Source organism: Xenopus laevis, chromosome 8S (assembly GCF_017654675.1).
Source record: "Xenopus laevis strain J_2021 chromosome 8S, Xenopus_laevis_v10.1, whole genome shotgun sequence".
Classification (NCBI taxonomy): Eukaryota; Metazoa; Chordata; class Amphibia; order Anura; family Pipidae; genus Xenopus; species Xenopus laevis.
The window spans coordinates 66,915,861-66,942,622 of record NC_054386.1 but is presented as its reverse complement, the minus strand read 5'-3'; the positions used below and the strand labels follow the sequence as shown (position 1 = coordinate 66,942,622).

General features: G+C 38.0%; 1 protein-coding gene across 1 annotated transcript in view; it reads right to left on the bottom strand.

Moving 5' to 3' along the window:
* Positions 1-979: 979 nt before the first annotated feature.
* The window catches only part of pasd1.S (PAS domain containing 1 S homeolog), a 66,107-nt gene continuing 40,324 nt past the window's right edge, over positions 980-26,762 (bottom strand). Inside the window, exons 8-20 of the mRNA XM_041574986.1 lie at positions 24,817-24,935; positions 24,444-24,526; positions 16,336-16,442; positions 14,543-14,690; positions 13,523-13,604; positions 10,928-11,045; positions 10,665-10,771; positions 10,423-10,509; positions 8,877-9,041; positions 6,727-6,918; positions 5,597-6,093; positions 3,528-3,738; positions 980-1,954 (exon numbers count right to left, since the gene is read on the bottom strand). Coding sequence (XP_041430920.1) covers positions 1,799-1,954; positions 3,528-3,738; positions 5,597-6,093; positions 6,727-6,918; positions 8,877-9,041; positions 10,423-10,509; positions 10,665-10,771; positions 10,928-11,045; positions 13,523-13,604; positions 14,543-14,690; positions 16,336-16,442; positions 24,444-24,526; positions 24,817-24,935 — 2,072 coding nt within the window. The 3' untranslated portion in view covers positions 980-1,798. The remainder of the gene's footprint in view (positions 1,955-3,527; positions 3,739-5,596; positions 6,094-6,726; positions 6,919-8,876; positions 9,042-10,422; positions 10,510-10,664; positions 10,772-10,927; positions 11,046-13,522; positions 13,605-14,542; positions 14,691-16,335; positions 16,443-24,443; positions 24,527-24,816; positions 24,936-26,762) is intronic.

Genomic DNA, 26,762 nt, shown 5'->3' with positions numbered 1-26,762 from the left:
CCATTAGTATCCTTTGGTATTGGATAGGGGCTTTAAGTCCCACTTTCCAGAAGAAAAAATATAGATATATACCTATATGAATCAACCAATATTTCTAGATATATTTATAATGTACAATAACTCTGAATAATCTTTAAAATATATCTCGATCTCTATATTTCTCTTAATGATGTAACATGACCCGTGCATTACAAAAATAAATAATGTATACCCTGTTGTGCAATAAGATGGCAGACATCACCTTGCAGTTGGCGATCCGTATATCACAGTGGGCTTCTTTAGTTAAACCTAATAAGCTTACATTTTCCAATAGTGTGCACATTGTTCCCTATACTGTAAACACAGCAGAGTTAATGCTTACCTGTTATGGGTAAAATGCTGTGATTTTTCCAAGTTCAGCTTTCAATATCTATAGATCGGCAAGTCTTCCTTTGTCCAAGTCAAAGGATAACAAAGTCAAAGTTATCATGACCTAGTACACAGGGGTCACATGTCAAGATCACAATAGTGTCAAATCTCCTAGTACAGACCTGAGTGCACAAAATGGACAAAATAAAGGCAAATTTACTGGAAGGTGCCAAACCCCACTTACCAGCAAATTGATCTGGTGCTCTTTTTAGGGAAAAATGCATCTGCTTAGGAAAACTAGTCACACAGAGACACCAACCTACTTCTCCCAGTTACTGTTCTATGGACTTTTTACAAGATTCGCCCAAGCACAATAGAGTACATTTTTTGTATTTAATTTACTGTGCATGTGCTAAAGGTGGCCATAGATGTAACAATTACGATCTTTCTTGGAAAAGATCTTTCCAAGAAAGATCGTTCGTTTCAATACACACGTGTAGAGCTGACTCGTCAGATATACAGGTAGGTATACAGGTAGAAACAATAGAATTTTACCTGTATCTGACAATTCAGCACTAACAATGGGTGATGTTTGGGTGCCGATATCTGCCGATATCGGTCGGCTCTTTCCCCACAATACACGCACAGAATATCGTACGAAAATTTGTTTCGTACGATATTATCTGTTAGTCTATGGCCAACTTTTACAACTTACAATTGTGAAGAGTGTTGCGCAACTACTTTTCAATTTGCTGGCAAGGGGATTCTAATATATCAGCACCCCTAAGTGAATTTGTTTTCCTTGTCCTTTAAACGTGTAGCAATGTTTGAATAAGTATTTGGTGGAAGGAAAAGGGTGCTGCTCATTGTTCTACATATGTATACATAAATATATGGGGCACATATCAATGCAGGACCGAGTAGGAACAATTCCAGTGCTGCTGCAATTCTGTGCACTTCATTAAATAAATGTAGGGTTTTTTGGCCAGTATGACTTACAATGCATTGCTCTGCAATGAGTCAAACAAAAACCAGTAGGAAGAAATACAATGTTACTACCAAGTATTATCATTTGCAGTAAGTCAGTAATAGGGTATCAATAAAATAGTCACATGCTTGAGTAGCTTTGGCAGACAACACCAATAAAAGCCCCTGACTTATCAGTTGTGTATATGATTGTAACACTGGAACACACATTCTCATTGTGCCCAACTGCAGCTGGGATGTAGGGTGAAGGGGTTGGCTTCAAATTCCATGCCCTGTGTCAAGCAGTAGTAACATTTTGGCCTTCAATGTGTAGTTTCTGTCCAGTGAATTCACTCATCTGTCTTAGTGTCCTCTGTAGCTGTGGGACGGAAGAGCTTTCTCTATGCAAGAAATTTTGGGAGGCCTTTCTCTTTCTGACACATCTGCTGTCCCTGAGGTCTGATTGTCACTTCTTGTTGATGCATCATGGGAGCTGCATCTCAGGTAGGTCAGCCATGTTCCCAGATTGGTTTTGTTGCTGAGGATGTAAAAAATACCCCATCGTGCTTTGCTGCGACATGTGTGGCTGCTGGAAAATGTGTTGAGCATGTGCAGTTTGTACAGTCTCCGACGTCTGCATCTGTAATTCAGAAAGTCTTAGTATTAGTTAGTACACAAACTAGTGTGAGGAAAGGTATGTTGCTTTATGGAAATTTTCCATGTAGCTCCTCCAGTGGCCTTTATTAGGAGCTGAGCAGAAGTGTGGATGACAGCTCTTTTCTCTAGCAGGGCTCACATCTGCACTTCCACATGGTTCCAATTGAAGTAATTAAACACGTAAATAAAGAATTAACTGGAAACAGGGCAGGCAGAATTCTCATTGGAGGACCGACTTTCATCACTTGGGCAATGGAGGATGCAGGGGAAATAAATCATCATGCAGTTTTGCTTTATGAATCCACCTCTATTGTTGCTTATAAACTTTAACCTTTCATATTTGTCTTTAGCGACACTGCAATGTAAGGACTATGCCTGCAAATGGATGTGTTTAGGCACATGCCCTATATTATACTGAATATCGTTATGGGAAACTAGTCAGGGTAACAGGAGGAAATGCCAATAAAAGGACATTGGCATCTAAAAGTAATGCAAGTACAGGATCAATTATCTGTAATACCTGGGGCCAGGGGTTTTCTAGATAAGCATTTTTTGGTAACCTTAAAGGGGATCCGTCACCCAAAAAAAATATTCAAAATCCTATTTTATCACATTAGTCAAGCAAAATGAACTTTAATTACACTATATAAATTAATTGAATCTTGTTTCCTTCAGTCTAGGATTTTAAAATTATAGCAAGCAGGCAGCAGCCATTTTGTGCACATTCTTATTAAGGCAAGTCTTGCATCATCTCAGAATCTTGTTTGTGCACCAGAATGGGGGACCCGATGTCCATCCCCATGCCCTGGCTACACATTTAAATGGTAAAGAGAACTGGGGAATATGTGGAGAGAGTAGTGACATCTGGGAAGTGCTGAATGGAAAGTGAAATAATTTCTGCCCTGTCTCTATGCCTATGGCATAGAGAAGTGGCAGACAATATTTGATTGACAGCTGAGATGTTTAAATGAGCTTACAACTGCTACAAATGCTTTAATTAAAAATAGAAATTGGATTTCATGTTTAATTTGAAAAGGACTTTTATTATACAGATTTTTGTGTCTGGGTGACAGGTCCACTTTAAATACCCAATAATGTCATAGGGGGCAATGTTGGAGTGGCCCATCAGTATACCAGGAAATAAGTATAGCATTTAAACATGAAAAATCCAAATAGGATTGTTTTAATGCTAATGTGGATCTGTGCAGTTCAGATGAACTATTTATAAAGAAGCCCTATTACTCTGAGTAGCTGGAAAAGCCAGAAGGCTTTAGCATCAATAGCAAGGGAATTATTGGCCTCACTTATCTAATGCTTGGTGCAAAGGGGCTGAAAAAAAAAATGGATGACATTTATGTTCAGCCTCGCACACATGATCATCATCATTTATTTATATAGCGCTGTCAAGATACGTCAAGATAAGTGCTTTGATGCTTTGGAGTATTTAAAAGTACCATCAAAGCTGAGTATATTGCAAAGCAGCTGTGGCACATGGAATTAGGTACATATTGTCAGTAGTTACTACAGCTGAGAAGGGCCTTTCTTGTCAGAACTACCTGAAGATACAGATGCTGTGGCTGGACCTGTTGCTGCTGCTGGCATTTGTGCACATGGACTGACAGATGGCTTTGCTGAGTGCTGAAACTGGAATGCGGGATCATGACCGATGGTGTATAGGCTGGAGGAGGTTGCACTGCAATCACAGTACTGCATGTGATTGGCTGCATGTGTAATGAGGGAGGCTGCAGTTGCTGCTCCTGGTCAAACCTACAAATTAACAAACAAATAAACAAAGTGAAATAATTGTAGGAAATCAGACTGAATTTAAAACGAGAAAAATTAAAGTAGTTCACCTTTAAATTAAATTTAAATATGACAGTTATAAGCTAAGAAAATTTGTATTTTCAATAGTTTTATTAATATTTAGCTTTCTGTTTGGCAGCAATCTTGTTTCTTGGTTAAAATTTACCCTAGCAACCAGGCAGTGCTATAAATGAAAGATTGGAATATCAATAGGAAAGGGCTTAAAAGAAAGATAAGTAATAAAAGTGACAATAACATTAAAGCCTCACATAGATATAGATGTTTGGTTACCAGAGTCAGTGACCCTCCCTTTAAAAGCTAGAAAGAGGCAAAAAACAGAAAAAAATTAAAAATGAAGACCAGCTGAAAAGTTGCAATGAATAGGAAATTTGATATAATACTAAAAGTTAACTTAAAGGTATTATAATAAATAAAGTACCCCTATTGCAAACTATGAGGATATCACAAGTTACTCCACCTTCGGCCTCGTGCTTTTATATGGTCATGAAACTCCTCGGTAACTTATAATATCCTTATATTTTACAAGGGGGGGGGTACTTTATTCACTATATAAATGCTTACTGATGTGATCTCTTATAATGATTGTGATGTCATTTGTGTCACATGACTCACTGAAACTTGTGTTTTATAACAACTAATGTATTCCCTGTTGTTAAATTTGAGGATATTAGAAGTTACCATGGAGTTCCATATTTATGAAGTGTTTAAAATCACTAGGCCTTTAGCCCTGTGTCTTTATATGGTCATGGAACTCCTCAGTAACTTAAAATATCCTTATATTTTACAATAAGGTGTACATTATCCCCTTTAGATATACAAGAGACGAGAAAATCCTGTAAATTAGAAATATTATATATATTAAATCTATATAAATAGTGCCTAGTGATGTCATCAGTTATAATTTTGTCACCTGTCCTAAAGCAAGGAATTGCACGGGCGACAAAACACACTTATTTATAAAGTTTGCGCAGCGGATATTTATTCGCAAATGGTTGTATTGCCCATGTTTTTTCCTAAGCTCTAAAATATTGCACTGCTGTGCCGATCTTTCTGGTTTTAACGAATTTACATTGCGAACAAATTGTCGCAAATGAGACGGGTGTTTGCATGAGAGCATTGAGGCAATTTAAATTTGCAATTTACAAAACTATTTTGCTCATATTTTCTCCTCCACCAAAGTCCTGGCGTATGTGTGCACATAAATATGTGCAATTTGTGATTTTTGCCATATGTAAAAAAGCTCTTATGGACATTTGCAGTGTGCAAAAAATTCTTAATTCTGTCTGTAATTCAAATACACCACTCTTATTTAGCTTTATAAATATAACCATGCGCAGGGCAAATATATTCACTGTGCAAAATCATTCTGCATTAAGCCCCTCTGTGTGACTTTCAATTCATTGTTACTAATATTTACTGTATATTGCTTATCTTTCTATTTAGGTCACAACCTGGTTCCTGGGGCAATAAAGCCCTAGCAACCGCCCAGCAGTCCAAGTCCAAGCTTGAGAGCTACAGAAAGAACATTAATCAAAAACTGCCTTGATATACTTCTGTCTAGCCCATACTAAAAATTCACTTTAATGTTCCCATGCCTATCACAGTTCTGAGGGCTTATTTAGAATCACTTGGCACAATGCTAGGCATAAAGGTGCAGCCAGTCACTGATGTCTTGCCCCAAGCTTGGAAACCTGTTTTCCTAGTTTTGCTGCATATACAAACTCCAAATTATCCACATGGCAAACAATCCCCTATATACCTGAAATATACATTACAAGCTAAAGTAAATATATCTTACAACCTTAAGTGCCTGTCTTGTTTGTACTCAGTTGCTTGTTGCCGATCCCTGGTCTCAGCTGGAACCCTTGAAGTGACAACAGTGGGATGTGCCTGAGAGAACATTGCGTTGCTGTAAAGTGGCATTACAATGTTATTAGAAGTCTGGACAGGCAGAGTCACTGTCTGCTGTGACTGATTGCCTCTTATTAGCCTTTGTTGCTGATGTATCTGAATTTGGTTTTGCTTCTGTAGCTGCTGCTGCTTATGTAGTTGCTGTTGCTGTTTTTGTAGCTGTTGTTTTTGTAGCTGCAGCTGCTGTTTTTGCTGTAACTGTTGCTGCCGCCGTTGCTGCAGAGCATCCTGTTGTTGCTGCAGATCATCCTGTTGTTGCTGCAGATCATTCTGTTGTTGCTGCAGAGCATCCTGTTGTTGCTGTAAAGCATTCTGTTGTTGCTGCAGAGGACTCTGCTGTAAATGCTGCTGTAGTGGCGGCTGCTGAGTTTGCTGATGCTGTGTATTCTGAGTGCACAAAACACATATACACATTTAGTACAAGCACCACTAAATAATGATACAGTTGACAAAATATGACCATTGAGCCTACTTATACAGATATAGGAGCCGTTATCCAGAAAGCTCCAAGTTACAGGAAGGTAATCTCCTATATATATATATAATATATAATTAATGACTATTGGAGGCAAAACAAATGCTATTGGGGTTATTTAATGGTATGTAATGATTCTTTTAGTTGACTTAACGTATGGAGAAATTATGGAAAGATTCCATAACCAGAAACCACAGGTGCAGAGCATTCTGGATACCAAGTCCCATTGCATTTACTAGCTTTAAATTACATTTTCTGTTGTTGACCGGCTAACAGAAAGTTTGTTTTTAGAGATGAACATATGGCAAGTTCTGGAAGCCATTGGATTGGAGATTTCAGCCCATTTTGCATTGTTTCTCCCCTGATTTGGTTTGACCTAGCTGTACTCAGGTCCATAGAGAGGATCAATCTCTTACACATGATGGAACTTTCAAGATGCTTGAAGGGTGAAGACCACAGGAAGTAGCTAGCCACAGTTCAAATCGCAATATCATAAATGAATATTAACATTGAATACAAACAGATACATATTCTCCATCTGTTACCTGTGCAGTAGTCCGATACTGGTGCTGAACAGCTACACTGGACACACAGAAACGTTTAGCTGCCATCATGCTCTGAGACTTCTTTGTTGAGTCCACACTGTGCCTGGGCTCCCCAGATGGCTGATGAGACACCCTCCTAGGATCTGGTTGGTGTTCTAAATTGCTGTATCCCATAGGGATTGGTTGCGGCAGCTTTAAGGAACATATTCATATCATTTGAAATTAGGTTCAGCATTAATTAAAGGTCTAATCCTAGGCTGTAAACACTGGGGGTAAATACCAGATGTAGAATTTCTTTTTCTTTTTTTTGTTATATATAGCAGTGTTCCTCCACCCCTGTTTGTGCACTATAACACCTAAAATTCTCCAGCATATTATCAAGGGTTAAATGAGAACTAAACAATAAAAAATGAATGTGCTTAAAAACACCATATTTTATATACTGAACTTATTGCACCAGCCTAAAGTTTCAGCTTCTCAATAGCAGCAATGATCCAGGACTTCAAACTTGTCACAGGGGGTCACCATCTTGGAAAGTGTCTGTGACACTCACATGCTCAGTGGGCTCTGAGCAGCTGTTGAGAAGCTGAGCTTAGGGGTCGTCACAAATTATCAAACAGGAAATGGCCTGTAATATAAGATGATGCCACAGGGCTGATTATTAAATTCTGATGCTAATTGCACTGGTTTCTGTGATGCCATGTAATAATTATTCGTACTAATTACTAATCAGCCTTATATTGTGAGATTTCTATTCTATGTGTACTGTATATTGGGATTGGGTCCCTAAACTCAGTAAGTGACAGCAGCACAGAGCATGTGCAGTGAATCAGCAGAAAAGAAGATGGAAAGCTACTGGGGCATCTTTGGAGACACAGATCTTTACTGCTAAACGGTTGTGGTTGCCTTGGGCTGGTACAGATGCAGAAAACATATTGTACAACATTTCTAGCCTACTTCTTTAGTTCTATTTTAATCAAATTGGAAGTAGAGGCCAGTAAACATTAATGGTAAGCATGCCGGAGTCCTCTAGTGACCAAACAGAGGTACAACCATATACTTAAATAATTCTCCAAGGCATGCTGACAAGTTAAAAAATATAGTTTATTTACATCAAATATTAAAATACATGCGAAATAACCCCTTAAGCGCCTAACGCGTTTCATGCTTACCTAGCACTAGTCATAGGCATAAATTTTAGTGCTAGGTAAGCATAAAACGCGTTAGGCGCTAAAGGGGTTATTTCTCATGTATTTTAATATTTGATGTAAATAAACTATATTTTTTAACTTGTCAGCATGCCTTGGAGAATTATTTAAGTATATACTTCTTTAGTTAAGCTTTTTTTTTCCTTTAAAGCAAAAAACAACTGCACAAATACCTATACAGCAGACCCCACGGGGGCCCCGGACAACAGGGGGCCCAGACAGCAGGGTCTGCTGTATCATAGTCCCCCTCCCAACCCATATTTTACCTTAATATTATATTAAAATAGGGGCGTGGTGCAGGCCCAATAGGTGCGGTGTGAGTCTGGAGGGGGGCAGGGAAGGAAAACTGCTCACACTAGGTCGCCTCACTAGATTTTTTGGCGGAGAGGGGGGAGCCTGACACTACCAAGTTACACCACTTAGCATAAAAGTCCAGCAATCATAGATATGGATTCTGAACTTATACTCTATAGGACAAAAGGACTGTGTTGGGTAGTTGCACTCCTGCCCACCACTTGTCCCTTGCTCAAGCCCCGAAAACGCTGCCCTGCAACTGCATTTATTGTCATGTGCCCATGCTGAGTTTTGTGGACCTCACCTATTTGAGAGGCTGGTTTTACCTACTTATGTTTGGGCAAATATGGTACTGTTTCATTTGATAACTATTATCTCTCCTGTGTGTACCTGATATTTGAAGGTGTTATGGCACTGTGAATTATGGTAAAATAATTCTTTCTCTCGTTGATGTTATTGTTACATGTGACTGGTTCTTCACTAGTCTTTACAATGTATTCTTATATTGCCAATACTATAACATACTGTATAAGGTTTATGGTGGTGGTTAGGGCGTGGTAACTGATGGTTTTAAATGCCTTGGTAACTGGTAGAGCGCACCATGTATGCCATCTCTGGCTCTGTCCTATAGAAATACAATGGGTTTACCTGCTGATTAGAATCATCTATTCTCTGAAGCTGCTCCTTGATCACATCCAGCTCCATCTGCTGGGTTCGGATGTCATCCTGTAACATCCGAGTTCTCTCTTGTAGCTGCTCCTTCATATGTTCTTCTATCTCAAACTGGGCCGGACTTGGATAATGGTAAACAGGCTGGCACACAAATGGAAACATCTCATTAATAAACATAAATTCAGAAACACTCTTGCATTTCCATTAAAGGTGACATATGCCATCCATAGCAGTGTTACTGCACCCAAAGGGTGCTGGACTACAACTTCCAGGGTTCTCCAGCTTAATTATGATTAAGGGTAAAGCATTATGTGAGTTGCAGTCCAGCAATCATACAGATTCTTAAAGCAACACAGCAAAAATAACATCTTCCAGGACTAGCATACCAGTTACCAATAGACCCCCAGATAATCTCCCTGCAAAATAAATTTTCACTAACAAAATAGTCAAGTCATAGAGAAGCATCCGTTTCCCTGTTTGCACTGTTTAGCACAAGGGCTAACAAAAAAACAAACATTTCCTGCAAAAAGTATGTTAAACACAAGCTCTATTCATTGCACTCATCTTCAAACAAGGGGATATACTGCCCCTTTAAAGAAGAGAATCATGTGAGAAAATGCTTTATTTTATATTCTATATACTGGCTAGAAAAAAACAGCTGACTAGAAAAAAACAGCGAGCAAACCCCCTGAAATCTCTGGGTCATAGGTCTTATACCATTTATATAAATGTTGGAGGCAGCCACAGAGGAATATATTACCTTTGTAGCAAAATAAACTGTTTAAAATACAATGGATTTGGTATTGGTTGCTTATAAAAACGGGTTCAATTGCGATTACTGGGTTTCCAAACACTCACAGTTGGAACACTTTTCTATACAATGTAAGACTGTTACTGCCAGTAGGTATTTGATTTGCACTACTGGGATAGACAAATAGTGTCTAAAACGGTATATAATGTAGAACAGTATTAGATTTAAAGGAACATTAACATCAAAAAATAAAAAATGTTTTAAAGTAATACAAATATAATGCAGTGTTGCCGTGCACTGGTAAAACTGCTGTGTTTGCTTCATAAATACTATTATTGTTTATATAAATAAACTGCTGTGTAGCAATGGGGGCAGCCATTCAAAGGAGAATAGGCTCAGGTTACACAGCAGATAGCTGATAAGCTCTGTAGAACATAATGGTGTTTTCTGTTATCCACTATTTAACCTGTGCCATATAGCCTTTTTTCAATTTCCCCCATTGCTACACAGCAGCTTGTTTATATGAACTATATTAGTGTTTCTGAAGCAAACACATCAGTTTTACCAGTGCAGGGCAAAAGTACATGATATTTTCATTGCTTTAAAACACTTTAATTTTTTGGTGTTCCTTTAAGTGCTACTGGCCCTTTATGCTTTAGTGCTGCTATCTGCCCTCTTACCCTCTTGCTGCCTGCAGAATTATCCATAAAGCCACAAGACAAAGCCTGGTTCCCATTCCCACACCCCTATTCCCACTGTGAGTATATTTACCATAATTGCCTGTTGAGTTGGAACTGTAGAATGAACAACATGATGTTGAGACAGATTTCCTGATGAGACTTGAGTCGTTCCTATTGACTATCGAGAAGTAGCAGAAAAATGAAACATCCATGAATTACAAAATCTGAGCCAAGTCCTGGAAAACTTCTTAAAATTCCATCTTATTAACATTAGCAATAATTTCCAAAAGACACAGACTATTGCAATGCAAAGAGAACAGTACATTGAATTACCTGGTTTGAATTGGGAGCCATTCTGTTCTGGGGATTCTCTTGCTGGTTCACAGACAGAGAGCGCCGGGATGATGTACTGGCTTCTGTAATTCGCATGGACGATGTGGCTAGAATAGCAAGGAACATAATAGTACAGAAAGCTGTTATACACACAAGCTGGATAAACATGGCTGGCCTTTCTCTGTCAGATGATGGTCACTGGCACCATTTTGATTTTTCTAGTATAATATCATAAGCAGTGCCCATATGTTTCTCATACTTACAGGCGGAGTCGGATAGTGCTGTGCGGGAGGATATTCGAGAGCTGTGGGATGAGACAGACATCATTTCTCTGCTGGCTTCTTGATTTGTGTGTTTGATCGCTAAGTAAGTATTTTGGGGCTGAAAAACAGTAAATAAATTATTATTAGCAGTGAATTGTTGAAGGGCGTTGATGATCACTGGCTGTGATTGGGTAGAACATCACAATAATACACAATTCAGTTAAATAGCGGTACATACGTATACTGTACACAAGTGCATGGTAGGGGTCATTTTTGCAGTTTACAAGTTGCCATGTTTTTTTTACAATGCAGTGTTTCTACCCACAATTCCAGCATCTTTGCAGCAATTAGGTCAAGGTCTTCAACTGTATTAAAAGGGGCATAGATTCAAGGGAGGAGGGGGTCATTCTTCCACTTTATAGAGCACTGGTAAGGCCCCATCTGGACTATGCCGTATAGTTTTGGTCTCCATCACTCAAACAGGACATTATTGTATTAGAGAGGGTACAGAGAAGGGCAACTAAGCTGGTAAAAGGTATGGAAAATATTAGCTATGAGGAAAGACTGGCCAAATTGGGGTTTTTCACGCTGGAGAAGAGGCGCTTAAGGGGCGATATGAAAACTAGGTATAAAAATATAAGGATCATATAATAATCTCTCTAATGCTTTATTTACCAGTAGGTCGTTCCAGTTCACCCATTAGAAGAAAAGAGGTTCCGCCTAAATATTTGGAAGGGGTTTTTTACAGTGAGAGCTGTGAAGATGTGGAATTCTCTCCCTGAATCAGTTGTACTGGCTGATACATAAGATAGCTTTAAGAAAGGGTTGGATGGCTTTTTAGAAAGTGAGGGAATACAGAGTTATGGAAGATAGCTCATAGTAGAAGTTAATCCAGGGACTAGTCCGATTGCCATTTTGGAGCCATTTTTTTTTGCCTTCCTCTGGATCAACTAGCAGTTAGGAAGGTTAAAATAGAGTTCAAAGGTTGTACTTGATGGGCGTGTGTCTTTTTTCAACCTAACTGACTATGTTACTATGTGTGACGCAGTATAGTATACTGCAGTATACTGAAGGATCTCTGGAATTACTAACACATTGAACAAGGTTTAAAAAGCAAGGTTTAAAAATACGCTAGCACCGGGGTACACACACACAGACTTGTATCTGTCTTAGCTCAGCTGGTATTGTTTTAAGTCAAGATCTTGGGGTAGCAGAGACACCAGAATGTGATGCAACATATGACTCTGTGGTCATAGTCCTGTTTTTCTACATTTCACTACAGATGGATGTGATATAAGTGCTCACATCTTTCTTCTATATCTATGACAAACAGCAATAGCACCAACATATTCCTTATATCTACAGTGTTACTGTATCTCACAAGGGATACTGGCAAACAGGGATACCCTTTACAAGGGTAATTTTAAGCTGGGCTTGTTCAAAGATTCTGCACACATTTTCTATTTGCTCAACTGATAGCTCCCATGGTGTGCAGTCACATGGTTTGATGCTAGCAGCACAAACTATTCAAGTGCTTTTTCTGTGCTTAGAGTCATTATAACTTTAATAACACTGGCACTATAGAAATTGTAGCGTGCAGCACAGTACCTTATTATATTAGCTTTCTAGTGATCAGTATTGGACTGGATCTTCTAGGCCCACCAGGAAGCCTGATTTTTAGATCTATCACAAAATAAGCTGTAGCTGATGGGAACTGTCCTTGGATGGGGTTCATCAGGAGATCCTCTGGTACTTCTGCAGGCCAGTCCAACTCTGCTGGTGATTTTATTGTGCAGCATGGTGCCTATTGCATTTGCTATCTAATACTGTTCATGTACAGTAGGGTGCCTAATTATACTTGTTTTTCTAATGGTTTTAATGTGCAGTAGGGTGCCTTATTAAGCTTGAACTCAATATAGGTATTATAGCAGCATTTCTCATTAGGCTGCTCCAGTTTTAACACACAAGAAAAGATGTGTTTTTTTTTTTGGCTATATGAGGAATATTACTGTAAGTAAAGCTTGAGGTTAGAAGCTACCCATGTTTGAGTGATTTCATTTGCACTAAATTTCAGAACTGAAATGGCATAATAAATATATATATATATATATATATATATATATATATATATATATATATATATATATATATGATATGCAGGTTTTTTTAATAGGTTTTCAGATATTTTGGAAATTATAATTTGAATTTGTATAACTGAAGTCGTTGGTGCACCATGCTTCAGTCCCCTATTGGGATATGGGGCTGATGGGAATATTTACATAATTGTGTTTGTTTGCTAGGCTAGGCATACTTTATGAGTGCTTCCATCTTTTGTGATAAAGCAGTTTCATGCTATCACTAAGCAAGCATTTTGGTAAGTGACACTGAGTTTGCAATAGACAATGATAGTTAAGTAAAGTTAAGTAAATAGACTTAAGTAAAGACTAAAATCTCTCCATGTCCCTGTTTCTTAACCTTGGGTCCCAAGATATTGTTGTACTACAAGCAACAACATACCTAGATCCTAATGTTAAAATATATGGGGTATGCACGTGCTAAAAAAGGCAGGTGTGCCTAATAATTTATGCTATGTACCTTCATTGAAGTTTCTGATAACTCAAGAGCTGATTCCTCCAACCCAAGGTCTCTCCTTTTCTCTGCTCGAACTTCAGCATAGCTGGGGAAACACAAATCAGGAAGTTACTGGGAAATTCAAACAAGCAAAAAGAATTCACCTTTAAAATTATTATAGTACATTGCAGTGACCATATAAGACTTGTGTGTGTTTGTGTCATGTTGGGAGTGCTGTATTGTCCCTGCTTGAAGCACAGGCCAAAGCTGCTTTCACAAATAGGGTGTTGTTATGAAATTGAGATAATATTGTTTTTTTTTCCAATTTTGTTGAGGGAATGTATTGGCCTGAAGGATACAGCAGTATAAATGTAAAGTGAGCAATTAAGTAATATTTTGTGATCCTGCATCTCTCCAGTGTAGTATTTAAAACTGAAAAATGATTCTATAATTATTGAATTCATTCCTGAGCTCTCCACAGCAGGCAGTTCTGATTACAGAAGAATGAGAATTCTCAAATATTCTCCAGTTGGTCATCTGGCAGTTATGTATCATATAAAGATGTATCATATGAACTGGGCAGTTTTGGCTTGCTGATATTACCTTTCAACCAGACATCATGCCTGTTTGGAGGTTGAATGTTTTTGTTTTTAATAACACTATGTTTGCAAGAACAAAGACTCGGAAACCAAGAATACAAAGAGAAGTTACTTGCAAATTTTCTTACATGCCTCTAGATGGAGCTGCTGACTGCAGATAGACAGGTGAAGAATAACATTTCTCCATGGCCCGTTTCTTAACCTTGGTTCCCCAGATATTGTTGGACTACAATTAACTAATATGCTTAGGATCCCAATGTTAGAACTTAGCATCTCTATAACCATTAACTAAACTTTTTATTATGTTCTTTCATGTGTTTAAAATAAACAAAAAAAAATTGCCACCACTACCAGGCAGCTATATAATACTATATATATACATGTTGGGGGGCTGGCATGTTATTTGCAAGGTGGACATATTTCAATAAAAGGCAAGACATATTACCTGACGACAGTGTGTGTACAAACAATAAACTCAGGCTTGGAATTCCACTGGTGGTACGTGATGAAGTAGTGAGTCTGGAGCCAGATCCACTGTTGGCCCTTGGTTAGAAACCTATAATAACAGGACTTGCCCTTCCCGCACTGTATCACTGGTTTCAAATAAAGTAATATAAAACAATCAGTATCCGTTTCCCAAGGAAGTAATTCTCAGAAAGTATTGCTGCACACCACTCTGAATGTTATTATATAAATGATTCATGTATGAAAGAGTGACTTATCATTCATTTTGTCTGGTTATATAGAACATTGGAGCCTCTGATGTAAAACTTCTAATATATGGTGCTTAGAAAGTCCCTGCATGTGCAAAGCAGTATTCATACTGATAGGCTATGAGCAATTAGAGCTCACCCCAATACAGCTTGCATCTGCTTCACATATATTTTTAATAACTACGATATACGTACAGACAGTGAAAACTTTCACTTATGGCAACCAGAACTTTAAAAAAAAAGAAATCAAACAAGCGGCATGTTTCCCATTGTGTAATGAACTGCGTTGACAGAGAATAGTTTTAAGTATTTTAAGTAGTCCATTTCCACTACAGAATTGTGTCTGAATTGTAATCTGAAAGGGTTATATATACCCCATTTTAGCTATGGTTTGTCTTCCAGCTAAGGTATAATTGTGAGGGTGCTTCCTGAATACAAGATATTGGTGCATTAATCCAACACTGTCTCCTGAATATACAATACAAATGAAATGAATAATCCCATAAAATATTACAGCCACTATCACATACCACATGAGACTAGACAAAGACCAATGTGATTAATTTACCAGGGCAGTTTATTCATTGTGTTGCAAATTAAAGCAGGCTTTATTAGTTTACCCTGTGTCTCAAGAGGGACTATAATCACATGGAAATTCGATAAAAATCACCTTTTCTATCTTGCCTCTGAGCCTTGTCCTTACCACTTGCAAATGGCATGAGTGGAAACTCTCAGTGCCATGTTTCCAAGCCACAATCTTCTTACGTAAAAGTGCACAGGCAGGGCCCAATTGCGACAATCAAAGTCTATGGAAAGGCAATTTCAAGCATTTAGCCGTCTGCCTGCAAGATTTCCAGCTGGTAGGTGCAAAATGCTGGGAATTGCCCCTCCATTGACTTTAAAGGGATTTACAATTGCCCAAACATGGTGCATACACTGCTAAAATAATTATTGAATTCACAAAAATATCGTTTCCAGTTTTATATGGGCAGTGTACACCCTTGTTCAACATCAGCTCATTGAATAGGGCTTGCCTAAACATACTTCTTTGCCTTCAGTTTTAATTATTTAGATTTTTCCTGTGTTATTTCTTGAGCTAAACAGGGCAAACAGGGAAGCTGAAGCTATGCCTCAACTTGAAGCAAAGAGCACACAGACTAAATTTTATAATATCTGAAGGCCTCAGTGGGATTCCATTGCAGCAGCAGTTATTTCCCCCTTAAATGCATTACAGAATTGTTTTGTTTAATAAGGCCCTTTCTCATGGTAATTGTGTTCAGTTAAATTCTCTATTATCCATAATCAACCATTTAGCCAGTTTATTATGTCAACATGACCCTGGATTATGGATGGTGGTGTTTTTCTGCTTAGTGTTATTTTGTACTTGTGTTAGCTTAATACACGTTGCTCTTTCGAAAGCACAGTCCAAATCTCTTCTAAAAGTGTTAAGTCTTTATAATAAGGGTACATTTTGAATACTAAACATTGTCATTTGCAGGCAAGTAATGAGAAAAAATGAATTTACATTGTTCATGGCACTTTGCTAAGAGCTCCAGGTCTTCTGCATGGTAATAATCATACCCTGATGTCCCAAGCACTTCGAAAGGTAAGTAGCCAATTATAGGTGGAGCCCTGGAAAAATAAGAGAGAAAAGGTAACAATCACAGCAGCTAACGATGGACCACGGCGTTTACATAAAAGCAACCATTTGTGGAATGGAACAGAGGGAAAATCAGGAGGAGCCATCAATAGGCTTTTAGAGAAAATAATTCTGATTTAAAGTTCATGGCTGCAGTTTCAACCTTTGAACTAGCAGAAGAACTGCAACTACTACCATAATTTCAACAACCAAGAGTTGCTAGAAGATGTAGTTAACATTGTGTAAATCTGCCCCTTTTTGCGTCATTGGTAAATATGTGAAACTGCAAAAATAGCAAAACACATTGAAGGCAATGGACTTTCTTTTTTGCGGGGGGGGCTTTTTTTTCTGTGGCTACTTTTTCAATGCACAATACAATGGAGTCTGTGGGCGTTTATTTGCAAACAAGCCTGCAAAAAATCTTGCTGATTATTAGTTGTAGTATCTGCTACACATGTGCAGTGCCAGATTAAGCATATCTGTGAATGCGTGCTCTGTTCGCCATAGGAGACACTTTTTTTCCGGAAGGTCCATAAACTGGAGGGTTCAGATTGGCAGCTTAAGGGTAGGACTACAAAGACAGTTTGGAGTGATCCGACGCGCTGCACAAAAATGCAGGCATCAAATCGGAAGTGATGGAAATAAGGTAAATGAATGCATTGTTGGATGAAATTGCAGCGTTGATGCGACGCGACAAGACTGTCGGATGCAGACGCGTCGCTTTGGATCAAGGTTTTCTCTGAGACAAATCTTGCACATTAAAAGTGTAGAAGGCAATTCTACATTTCAATATGTGAGAGAAGTTTGATCTTGCACAAGTTCTAGATTCATTGAAATCTCCATTGTAGTCTCTACCTCTGAATATTGTTTTGCTGTGTCCCTATGTGAGGAGAGATTTAGAAGTTGTATAATTGATGGTATATCAGTCCTGTTTGACTATTAAGCATTCAGTCATTGGGGAGACATTTGCATTGCTTAAAATGTCCTTTCCTGATTGTGCTGATTATTCTCCCTGATTTTTGAAGTACAAATCTTCTGAGGGTTACTGAAGAAAGGATATGCTAGAAAACAATGGTTTGTTGTTTCAGACTTAGACATGCAGCAACGTTATCAAGTAATTGGGGCTCCAGTATATCATTCAGGGGAAATTCAACCTGCACATCTACCTGGGATTAAAGGAACAGTAATAGCATAAAATGAAAATTATTATTTTTACTCTTTAAGTTTGTATTGCTTAATTCAGTGCCTACAAATAAACTATTTATTGGCTACAAATGTCCTGTTTAATTGAAGGGAAAACTGTTTTACTCTAAAGTTCTGTAGAGAGTTCTGTAGAGAGACATGAATGGCATTCGATCAAACTTAAATACTTGACTTCTATGTAATCGTGATTTGATTTACAAGTAAAACATAATAATTTAAAAACGCATCACCCATTATGAAGCTGAATATCTATCTCCCCCCATGCAATTATTTAATATTAGGACAAATTCTGCTTTATGGGCTGTTCTAATGAAAATCTACAATAAGGTGTTTCTAATTATCTGCAATTGTTGTTCCACTTCCATTGCCTGTCTGCCATGAAACCTAAGAATGACATTTTCCTTTCCATATTAATATTGGCATATGCTTGCAAGAACACCCATGCTGTAATAGTAAAAGCTCTGCCAATTGCTCATGGACAAGCCAATGAAAAAGTCATTTTCTTTTCTAAATTAAATTATTTAGTAAAATGATTGTTTAATGCACAAATGTCTTCATGTGGATGGCTGTGTGATCTCCATTCTCAGTTCTATGCCATTCCCTTGGACAGACCCAGGGCTGGATTAGGAGTGAGTATCTTAAGCTTAAGTATACTGAGGAAGTATGGCCTTTGCAGGAGTATTTTTGTGACTTTTCTTGCTAAACAAAACAAGAGGTGGTTAGTTAAAAATGTATTGCTCAGTATATAAAAGTAATGTCTATATAGCTTTACAATGCAAAATGGACCACTGAAGGCCACTGTTTCATAAAATTGTCTCTAAAGTGAGTTTATAGATGATATTGCTTGTCTTGTGCTGTCATTGGTATGTGTATAATATCATATTTTCTTAGCACTCACAGGTAAAATAAACACCAGGCTACAGTAGCCTCTGAGCTGCAGTATGGTGGGAAATGTCACTGTAACAGTTTTTATGGCTTTCAGAGCTTAAGTAAAGTCTCTATTTTTATTTCTGATGATAAGGCAAGCTTTATAGGACTTTATACATCAACACAGTGGAATGTGTAGCACAGAAAAGCTAGTTACCGCAAATGAAAACTGGTGTGTCCTGTTAAGCTTGTTGCACAGTTAAAGAGTTATGGTAAATTTAGATTTACTAGTATTATTACTATTCTTTATTTATAACATGTTCTTCAGCATTTCATACATCATTCACATCAGCTCCTGCACTAATGGGCTGACAATCACATTGACGCACAGTTGGGCCAATTTTATTAGGAGTCAACTGGCATGCCTATGTTTTTGTAGTGTAAGAGGAAAGTGGAGCACCCAGAGGAAGACCATGTGGGCATGGGAAGAACATACTCCTTGCTGTGTAATTGTGCTTAGTATATGTACTGGCAAAGTTTTATGGAATCTCTCTGTGCAAGCTACAAGAAAACCTAGATAGATACTAAGGTATTGGCCATGCTATGAAAAGCATATCTTTTTCACTGTAGCTCCCTGCAAGGGTATAATAACACTTAAAGGGCATGCAAAGGCAAAAAAATTAAATCCAATTTTTAATTTCTTTAATGAAAAAGAAACTCCGACATACTTTAATTAAAAAATGTGTATCATTTTTATAAGAAACCTGACTGTATGCAGTGAAATTCTCCCTTCATTTACTGCTGTGTATAGGAATTGTCAGACGGTCCCTAACAATCATACTTATGAACAGCAGGGGGAGCCCCTGCAGGTTTGTTTCCCTGTAGAGCAGTTGGCGACTGTGTAGAGATTTGTATTGGATTTTATTTTGGCTTTACAACCCCTTTAGGGCAGAGACACACGCTGCTATTTTGGGCAACTAATCTCCCCAAACTGCCTTCCCGCTGGCTAGAATGTAAATCGCAGGCGGGATGCCACTTGGATTGCTTCAGCTTTCCGAAATCGCCCAAAGTCTCCTTGTGAGGCAACATCAAGCCAATTCAGAAAATGAAGCGTTCCGAGTGCCATCCCTCCGCCGATTTACATTCTAGCCAGCGGGAAGGCAGTTCAGGGAGATTGGTCGCCCGAACAAGAAACGATTTGTCGCTGGACGACTAATCTCCCGAAATTGCAGCATGTGTCTCTGCCCTTACTGTTTCCAACTTCAGATGCATGGACACAGATCATGGGGCCAGATTTAAACAGATAAACTGGAATTCTATTTAGAGGATTATTTTGCTGCATCCACTGGTTCTGCAGAGTTGGAGAAAGTTTGTATTGAACAATACAAAATGTATAAAATCCACATTAGATTACATGACAACTCAGGACACAGTGCAGTCTGCATATTCTGATTATTAATCAGTCTTGCTATATCGGCTTCTGGCAGATATTATTTGACTTTTGGTCTTGCAAAGATGTTTAACAAAGTTACAAGATGGTCACCCCCTGTGGCCAACTTTGAAAGCATAAATCATTTGTTTGATTAGGCTTATGGTGCAGTAAGTTCATGTTTATGTTTAGTATACAAAATACAGCATTTCTAGCCTTATTCTATTTTAGACTTTACTTCCCCTTTAAGTATAAGGGTGGACTGATAAAGTAAATTATTCCCAGACAACCTGAGTGGCAATGGCAGTGTGAAACCATTAAAGCTAGATAGTTATGGCATATCGTGTCTTGGCTGTGCAATTATACATTTTTAGCTGTTATCAACTTGGTTACAATATTAACATGTTTTCAGCCAAACATACACAACAGGGAAAAACTATGCTTAAAACCTCATAGAATTATGTACATTGAATGGAAATTCCTGCACAGCCTACTGATTATGGGGACAGCACAAACTCTGAACACAGTTTTGTTTATGGAGCAACATACTGCCTAAGAAGGGATGTTAGGGCTCACTTTCTAAACGAACAAGGCACAAATGCTGGAGTGCTAAGCAAGATTCTTGCATCTTTACTCTATAACCCTAAAGGGAACAATGACAGATTTATAGGTTAGAATTGTCATTGGTATTTAGCTACAGTATTTATCTTAAACAGTTTCCAGTAATCACTGGAGGCCTGAAAAACTCTGCAGCATCCGTCAGGTGAACTATGCAAAAACCATTCAAGTGTATTAATTAATAGGATTTATCCGCAGCTGCAGGAATAAAAAACAGCCGAGTTTGAGAGGCAGCAGTTCATTAAAAAAAAACAGACAAAAGCCCCATTTCCACTCCTCTGCCAATGTTTATTATGACTCATAACTCAGTCCCACTCAGAAAGTCAATGACTTGAGATGAGGTCAAAGAAATCAATTTCACATAGCATTATTTCTTACTTATCAATTCAGTTATAATCTGTAGGGCTTCAGGTTGAAATGTTGGATGCTGTAAGTGTGGAAATATGAGAATACTAATATTTTTTTTCTCCTGAAACAACCTGACATATGAATTAATTGCAAAAATAAATCCCATTCTTTTCCAGATTCTCATGAGGGCTAAAAGATGATATGCACTCCCTACACAGGCACATGGCACAGCTTTGTGGTGAAACAGGGCATTCACAGTTAAGTCTTCAGTTTAGTTGGTAGTTTTGAAGTAAATCAGCGTTATATTCCCCATTATTATTATATGGCATTTCCTCACATCCCCTGCTGTGGGCCTACAGGGATCCCACAATAAAACAAAAAACTCAATCTTACTATTTGATACTACTAACAGTAGTGGCAGGAGTAATAATAAAGAGCCCAGAAGTCAACAAACAGCAAATCAGAGTTTATGAATAATACAGTATATATATAGAAATTATCACTTTCCATTTTTACAAGGTTCACCAAGAAACTATATGTGGTCCCGCACAAGCACAAGAACGTAATACCAGAATTTTTATCTATGCCCCAACCAGCAGATATGTAAATTTTGCTAGCGCAAAAGGTTGACCTTGTTGGATGTATTTTTCAATCATAACTACTATGATACAAACCCACCAATCATTGCACTGAAAAGCAGGGGTGTAAACTATAGAGGAAACACCCCTTGTAACTGCTGAGGGGCCCAGGAGCTATAGGGGGCCCAGTGGGACTGGTAAGTAGCTGCAATATATGTTCATAGGCAATGTCCTGTTCCCAAATGTTATGGGCCCACTGATCTTGCTGTCAGTGACAGCTCATATAAATAGTAAAAATAATAAATTAAATGTACTAAATCAGTCAAAATCAAACTAGTCAAAAGTTGTCACAATTGACAATGGTTTTTGTTTTAGCAACCTAGATAAAAGATGTTGGCATATTAGATCCCATGCCTGTAAAACCTTCAGTTTCAATTAATGGGTATGGGGGTGGTCTAAAAACAAATTACAAACTACAAACAATTTGTTTACATGACATACATACATAATGTAAATATAAAATATAAAAATATAAAATATAGAAGCATCAGTTTTATAGAAAGAGAGTTTTCTGCTACTACCACGAAAGGAGATGTCTAAAAGGGGATGTAATTCAACCCTCCCTAAAACTCACACATTGTATCTATTAGGCCTCTAATATAGTTAATAATAATGAATGAATTCACAACAACATTATTCCACCATTACAATATTTAACTCAGGATTTTCCAACCAGCCACACCTCTCTAGCCAGTTCCCAAAATCTCTCCACTGCCAGGACATGGCATTGTGTAAGAAGGTGGGGCAATTCTTTAATAACTGACTCCTTCTTTCTAGCAAGTTGAAGTTCAATCGGCACTATGCATGGTCCATTAGTGGATAAGAATAATTGATTGTAGCTCCCTTCTTTTCCACCCATTTGATTGGGTTCGAAAATACAAACAGCAGCTATGAGAAAGTCCATAGTTTTAGTCTGGACTATTACCTCTTATTGATCTGGTGAGTAGGCATACTTAGGGGCAGATTTATCAAAGGTCGAGGTGAAGTTTCCAATTGAAAAACGTCGAATTTCGAGCTATTTTTTGTGTACTTCGACTAGGGAATAGTCCATCTTTTGAAGTACTGTCTCATTAAAAGTTCGCCACCTAAAAGCTGCCAAAGTGCTGTTTTAGCCTAAGGGGGACCTCCTAGAACCTGTATGGAGGCAATTGGGGGAGTTTGAGAGATCGAAGGTTGAAGTAAAAAAACTTCGAATCAAAGTAGATCGAAGTAGCGCTACTTCGACCCCCAAAAAAATTTGACCACCATTCGGTTGGTCTTTGTGAATTCAACGTTTTTTTAACTTCGAACTTCGACCTTTGATAAATATGCTCCCTACTGTGTGAATGGTGGGGGAAATATTGATTTGCACTGTGCACTTTCCAAGGAATGGTTACGATTATACCTGCAGTGTGGCACCTTAAAGGGATTCTGTCATGATTTTTATGATGTATTTTTTATTTCTAAATTCCACTGTCTACACTGCAAATAATTCACTCTACAATATAAATTTTCATTCCTGAGCCAGCAAGTGTATTTTTTTTTATTTGCAATATTGGTGTGTGGGCAGCCATCTCAGGTCATTTTGCCTGGATGGAATTGCTTTCTGGCAGGCTGTTATTTCTCCTACTCAATGTAACTGAATATGTTGCAGTGGGACACGGATTTTTCTATTGAGTGCTGTTATTAGATCTACCAGGGAGCTGTAATCTTGTGTTAAGGAGCTGCTATTTGGTTACCTTCCCTTTGTTCTGTTGTTAGGCTGCTGGGGGGAGAGTGACTGAAGTTTATCAGGGTCACATGACTGGGGCAGCTGGGAAACTGAAAATATGTCTAGCCCCATGTCAGATTTCAAAATCTGTTTGCTCTTTTGAGAAATGGATTTCAGTGCAGAATTCTGCTGGAGCAGATACATTTTGAAAAAAAAACATGTTTTCCCATGACATTATCCCTTTTTATACACTATGTTTCTTTCATTTCTATGTGCTTTCTGTGCAGTTTGTATCTCCTTCCTTATGCAAAACAGGAATGATCAGTAAGATGCGCACAGATTATCAAGATTTACAGGTGATCTACACCCCAAAAATGTATTTAATATTACAAAGATGTAAAAGCTTTTTTTCCATTTCAAAAAGGATAACAAGGCGCTGTGCACCTAATGAGCAGATCACAATATTTGGTATAATTAATTTATGCAAAAGGCCACATTAGAATACATTTTCTTATTTTGGTAATATGTATTGCCATAAGTGCCATTATATATGAAATAAATCAATATAAAGGCAACTACAAAAGGACACAACTAATATATACAGTACAGCAGAAAGCAGGGGCCGCTGAGAGGTGCAATACAACATCAATATATGACTACTCTGTTGGACAGTCCTACTTTATATAATTACTGTAATATTGGAAGTCAACATAATATTCTACATTCTTCTATTACATACATTGCACACTGATGAAACCTGTAAAATGCACAGTCCCATTTCTGCTACAGGTTTGCAAAAACAATATTAAATACATTATATCAAATATTTTTTCTTATGGAGAAGGGCTACTTGAGCAAAGGACTACCGTATATTGATAATTCATTGTGTTACAGAGCTCTACTTACCCTTGCTGTTTGGTTGGAAAACCTTAATATACAGGCAAAATACATTGAGTTTAATAGAAAGATAGTACCCTTTGGAAGCCCTTGGCACAAAACACATCCTTTTAATACAAGGGATATATATTGATGGTACGCCATGTGAGTTTTTTGTGAAAGATAAACATTTTTGTTTTTGTGTATATGGATAGAACATGATGCTACTGATTAGCTGGCAAAACACACATTAAATTATAGGTCAGTCATTCTGCTATGGAAAGTTGCTGCCTTTTATAAGATAATATGGAATAGCCCATGTTACCTGTGGTCCAGGAAGAGGAATTTCCACTCCAGGCTGTGTCGTGATGTAAATTCTTCGCAAGGTTCTTCTATATTGCAAAGCTCCTGCATAAACCAAGCCAATGAGAATAATAAATACAGTACCAGTAAAGAATACACATACTGTAGCTAATGGCTTGCAACAGGCATAGAGGCAGTATACTGCTGGTTTAAAACAGAATGCAGAACATGTATTAAATGTCTGCAGAAATAAAGCCTATGTTATGTGTCAGTAGCGCTGTAAGCTATTTTTTCCACACTATAGAGAGGTGCTATATAAATAAGGTATAATAATAATTCAGAACCCTGTGGAATTTCTGGTAGTGGTGTTAATCCTACAATGATACAGAACTCACCTTTAGAAATTGCGGTGTCACCAACCGTACAGTGGCCACCAGGCATATCTGTTCCTCATTGCCTGACCGGAATGCCCTTGCCACAGCTGACTCAAACCCATTATAGGAGGATGTAGGCACTGCGATGCAATGTGACAGACACCCACATTAGCAGATCTCAAGATTAGATTTCATATGCTGAGCCTGACACATATGTACTTCTCTCAAACATTAAAGGGACTCTCACTGTTGCGCAGCCACTCAACAATAAATGATCTCTGTTCTGGAGAATGCTACTGACCGAAAAACCTAATTATAGCTGAAGGACAATACAATAATGAGAATCCTGCTTAACAGCACTATCCCAGTCACCTTGCTGTTATTCTGCGTATCAAAACTATTCTGTTGGCTTCATGCTATTACACTGTTTTGAAATATTAAATAAGGATTACAGTGCCTAGCACGGTTTAACCCTTAATGATATGTTACAATTTGCACAGACTTTCAGTCCAGTGTAAAATGCAGTTGAGTATCAGTGTTTAGAATGAGTGAAATTATAGGATGGACTACCACTTCAAATATGACTTTATAGAAATCACTAACTAAAAAACACACAGTAGTGAATAACTACCATGGACCACCCGACCCATCCCGCGAGAAAAAAAACTTCAGAAGAACAGGGCCTGGCGTGTTCAGTTAAGTTAAGTTGCTTAAAGGGATACTGTCATAGGAAAACATGTTTTTTTTAAAAAAAAAAAATGCATCAGATAATAGTGCTGCATGGGGCTAGATATATTGTCAGTTTCCCAGGTGCCCCAGTCATGTGACTTGTCCTCTGATAAACTTCAGTTACTCTTTACTGCTGTACTGCAAGTTGGAGTGATATCAACCCCTCTCTTCCCCCCCCCCAGCAGCCCATTAGCAGAACAATGGGCAGATAATAGACCAGATGACAGCTCCATGCTAGATTTAAGAACAGCACTCAATAGTAAAAATCCAGGTCCCACTGAGACACCTTTAGTTACATTGAGTAAGATAAACAATAACCTGACTGAAAGCAGTTCCATCACTCTTTCTAAAAGCACATGACCAGGCAAAAGATGACTGCACACCAATATAACAACTAAAAAAAAAACTTGTTGTACATGGTAGAGTGTATTATTTGCAGTGAAAACAGTGTAGTTTAGAAATAAAAACTACATCATCTGTCAAGAAAAGGATCAGAATTTGCTACACATCTCATTTGGATCTATCCAATATGACCAGATTTTTTTAGTATTTTAGTATTTTTAGTATTAAAATTTCAAAACCCCAAACTACAATTGAATATGCAATATTCATGTGAGTGATGTGTTGTCTCGGAAGTGTAGTGGAGTAAACGTTTTCATATTTTTTCATATTCCTACTTTAATGCACATGAGTGAATACGTGCTTAAAGGAGAAGGAAAGCTACAGAGGCATTTTATTGCCAATAGATTAGCTGCATTAGTGCAAGCTAGAATGTTATGTTTATTCTGAATGTTTTACCATACCTGAGTAAAAAGCTCTAGAAGCTCTCTGTTTGTTTAGGATAGGAGCTGCAGTATTAGCTTTGTGTGACATCATTTCCTGCCTGAGTCTCCCCCTGCTCACTTATACCTCTGGGCTCAGATTACAGCAGTTAAGGGAGGGGGGAAAGAGGAGCGAACTGAGTATGCTCGTGCCCTGGGCAAAGGGTTTAAGATGAAGGCAGGAAGTCTGATAAAGAAGCCCATGTGTACACAATAGAAGGAAAGAAATGCTGTGTTTCTTTTGATAGAGGACTCAGAGAAGAATTACTTTGAGGGTTTACTGGTATATTTAGGTAGACCTTTCTGTTAAGGCTTACTTAGTTTTAACCTTTCCTTTACCATTAAGTCTGTGCCTATAGACTAACACTAGCAGCTCTACTTTTATCCCCATGCCAATACAAATATTTTTCATAAAAA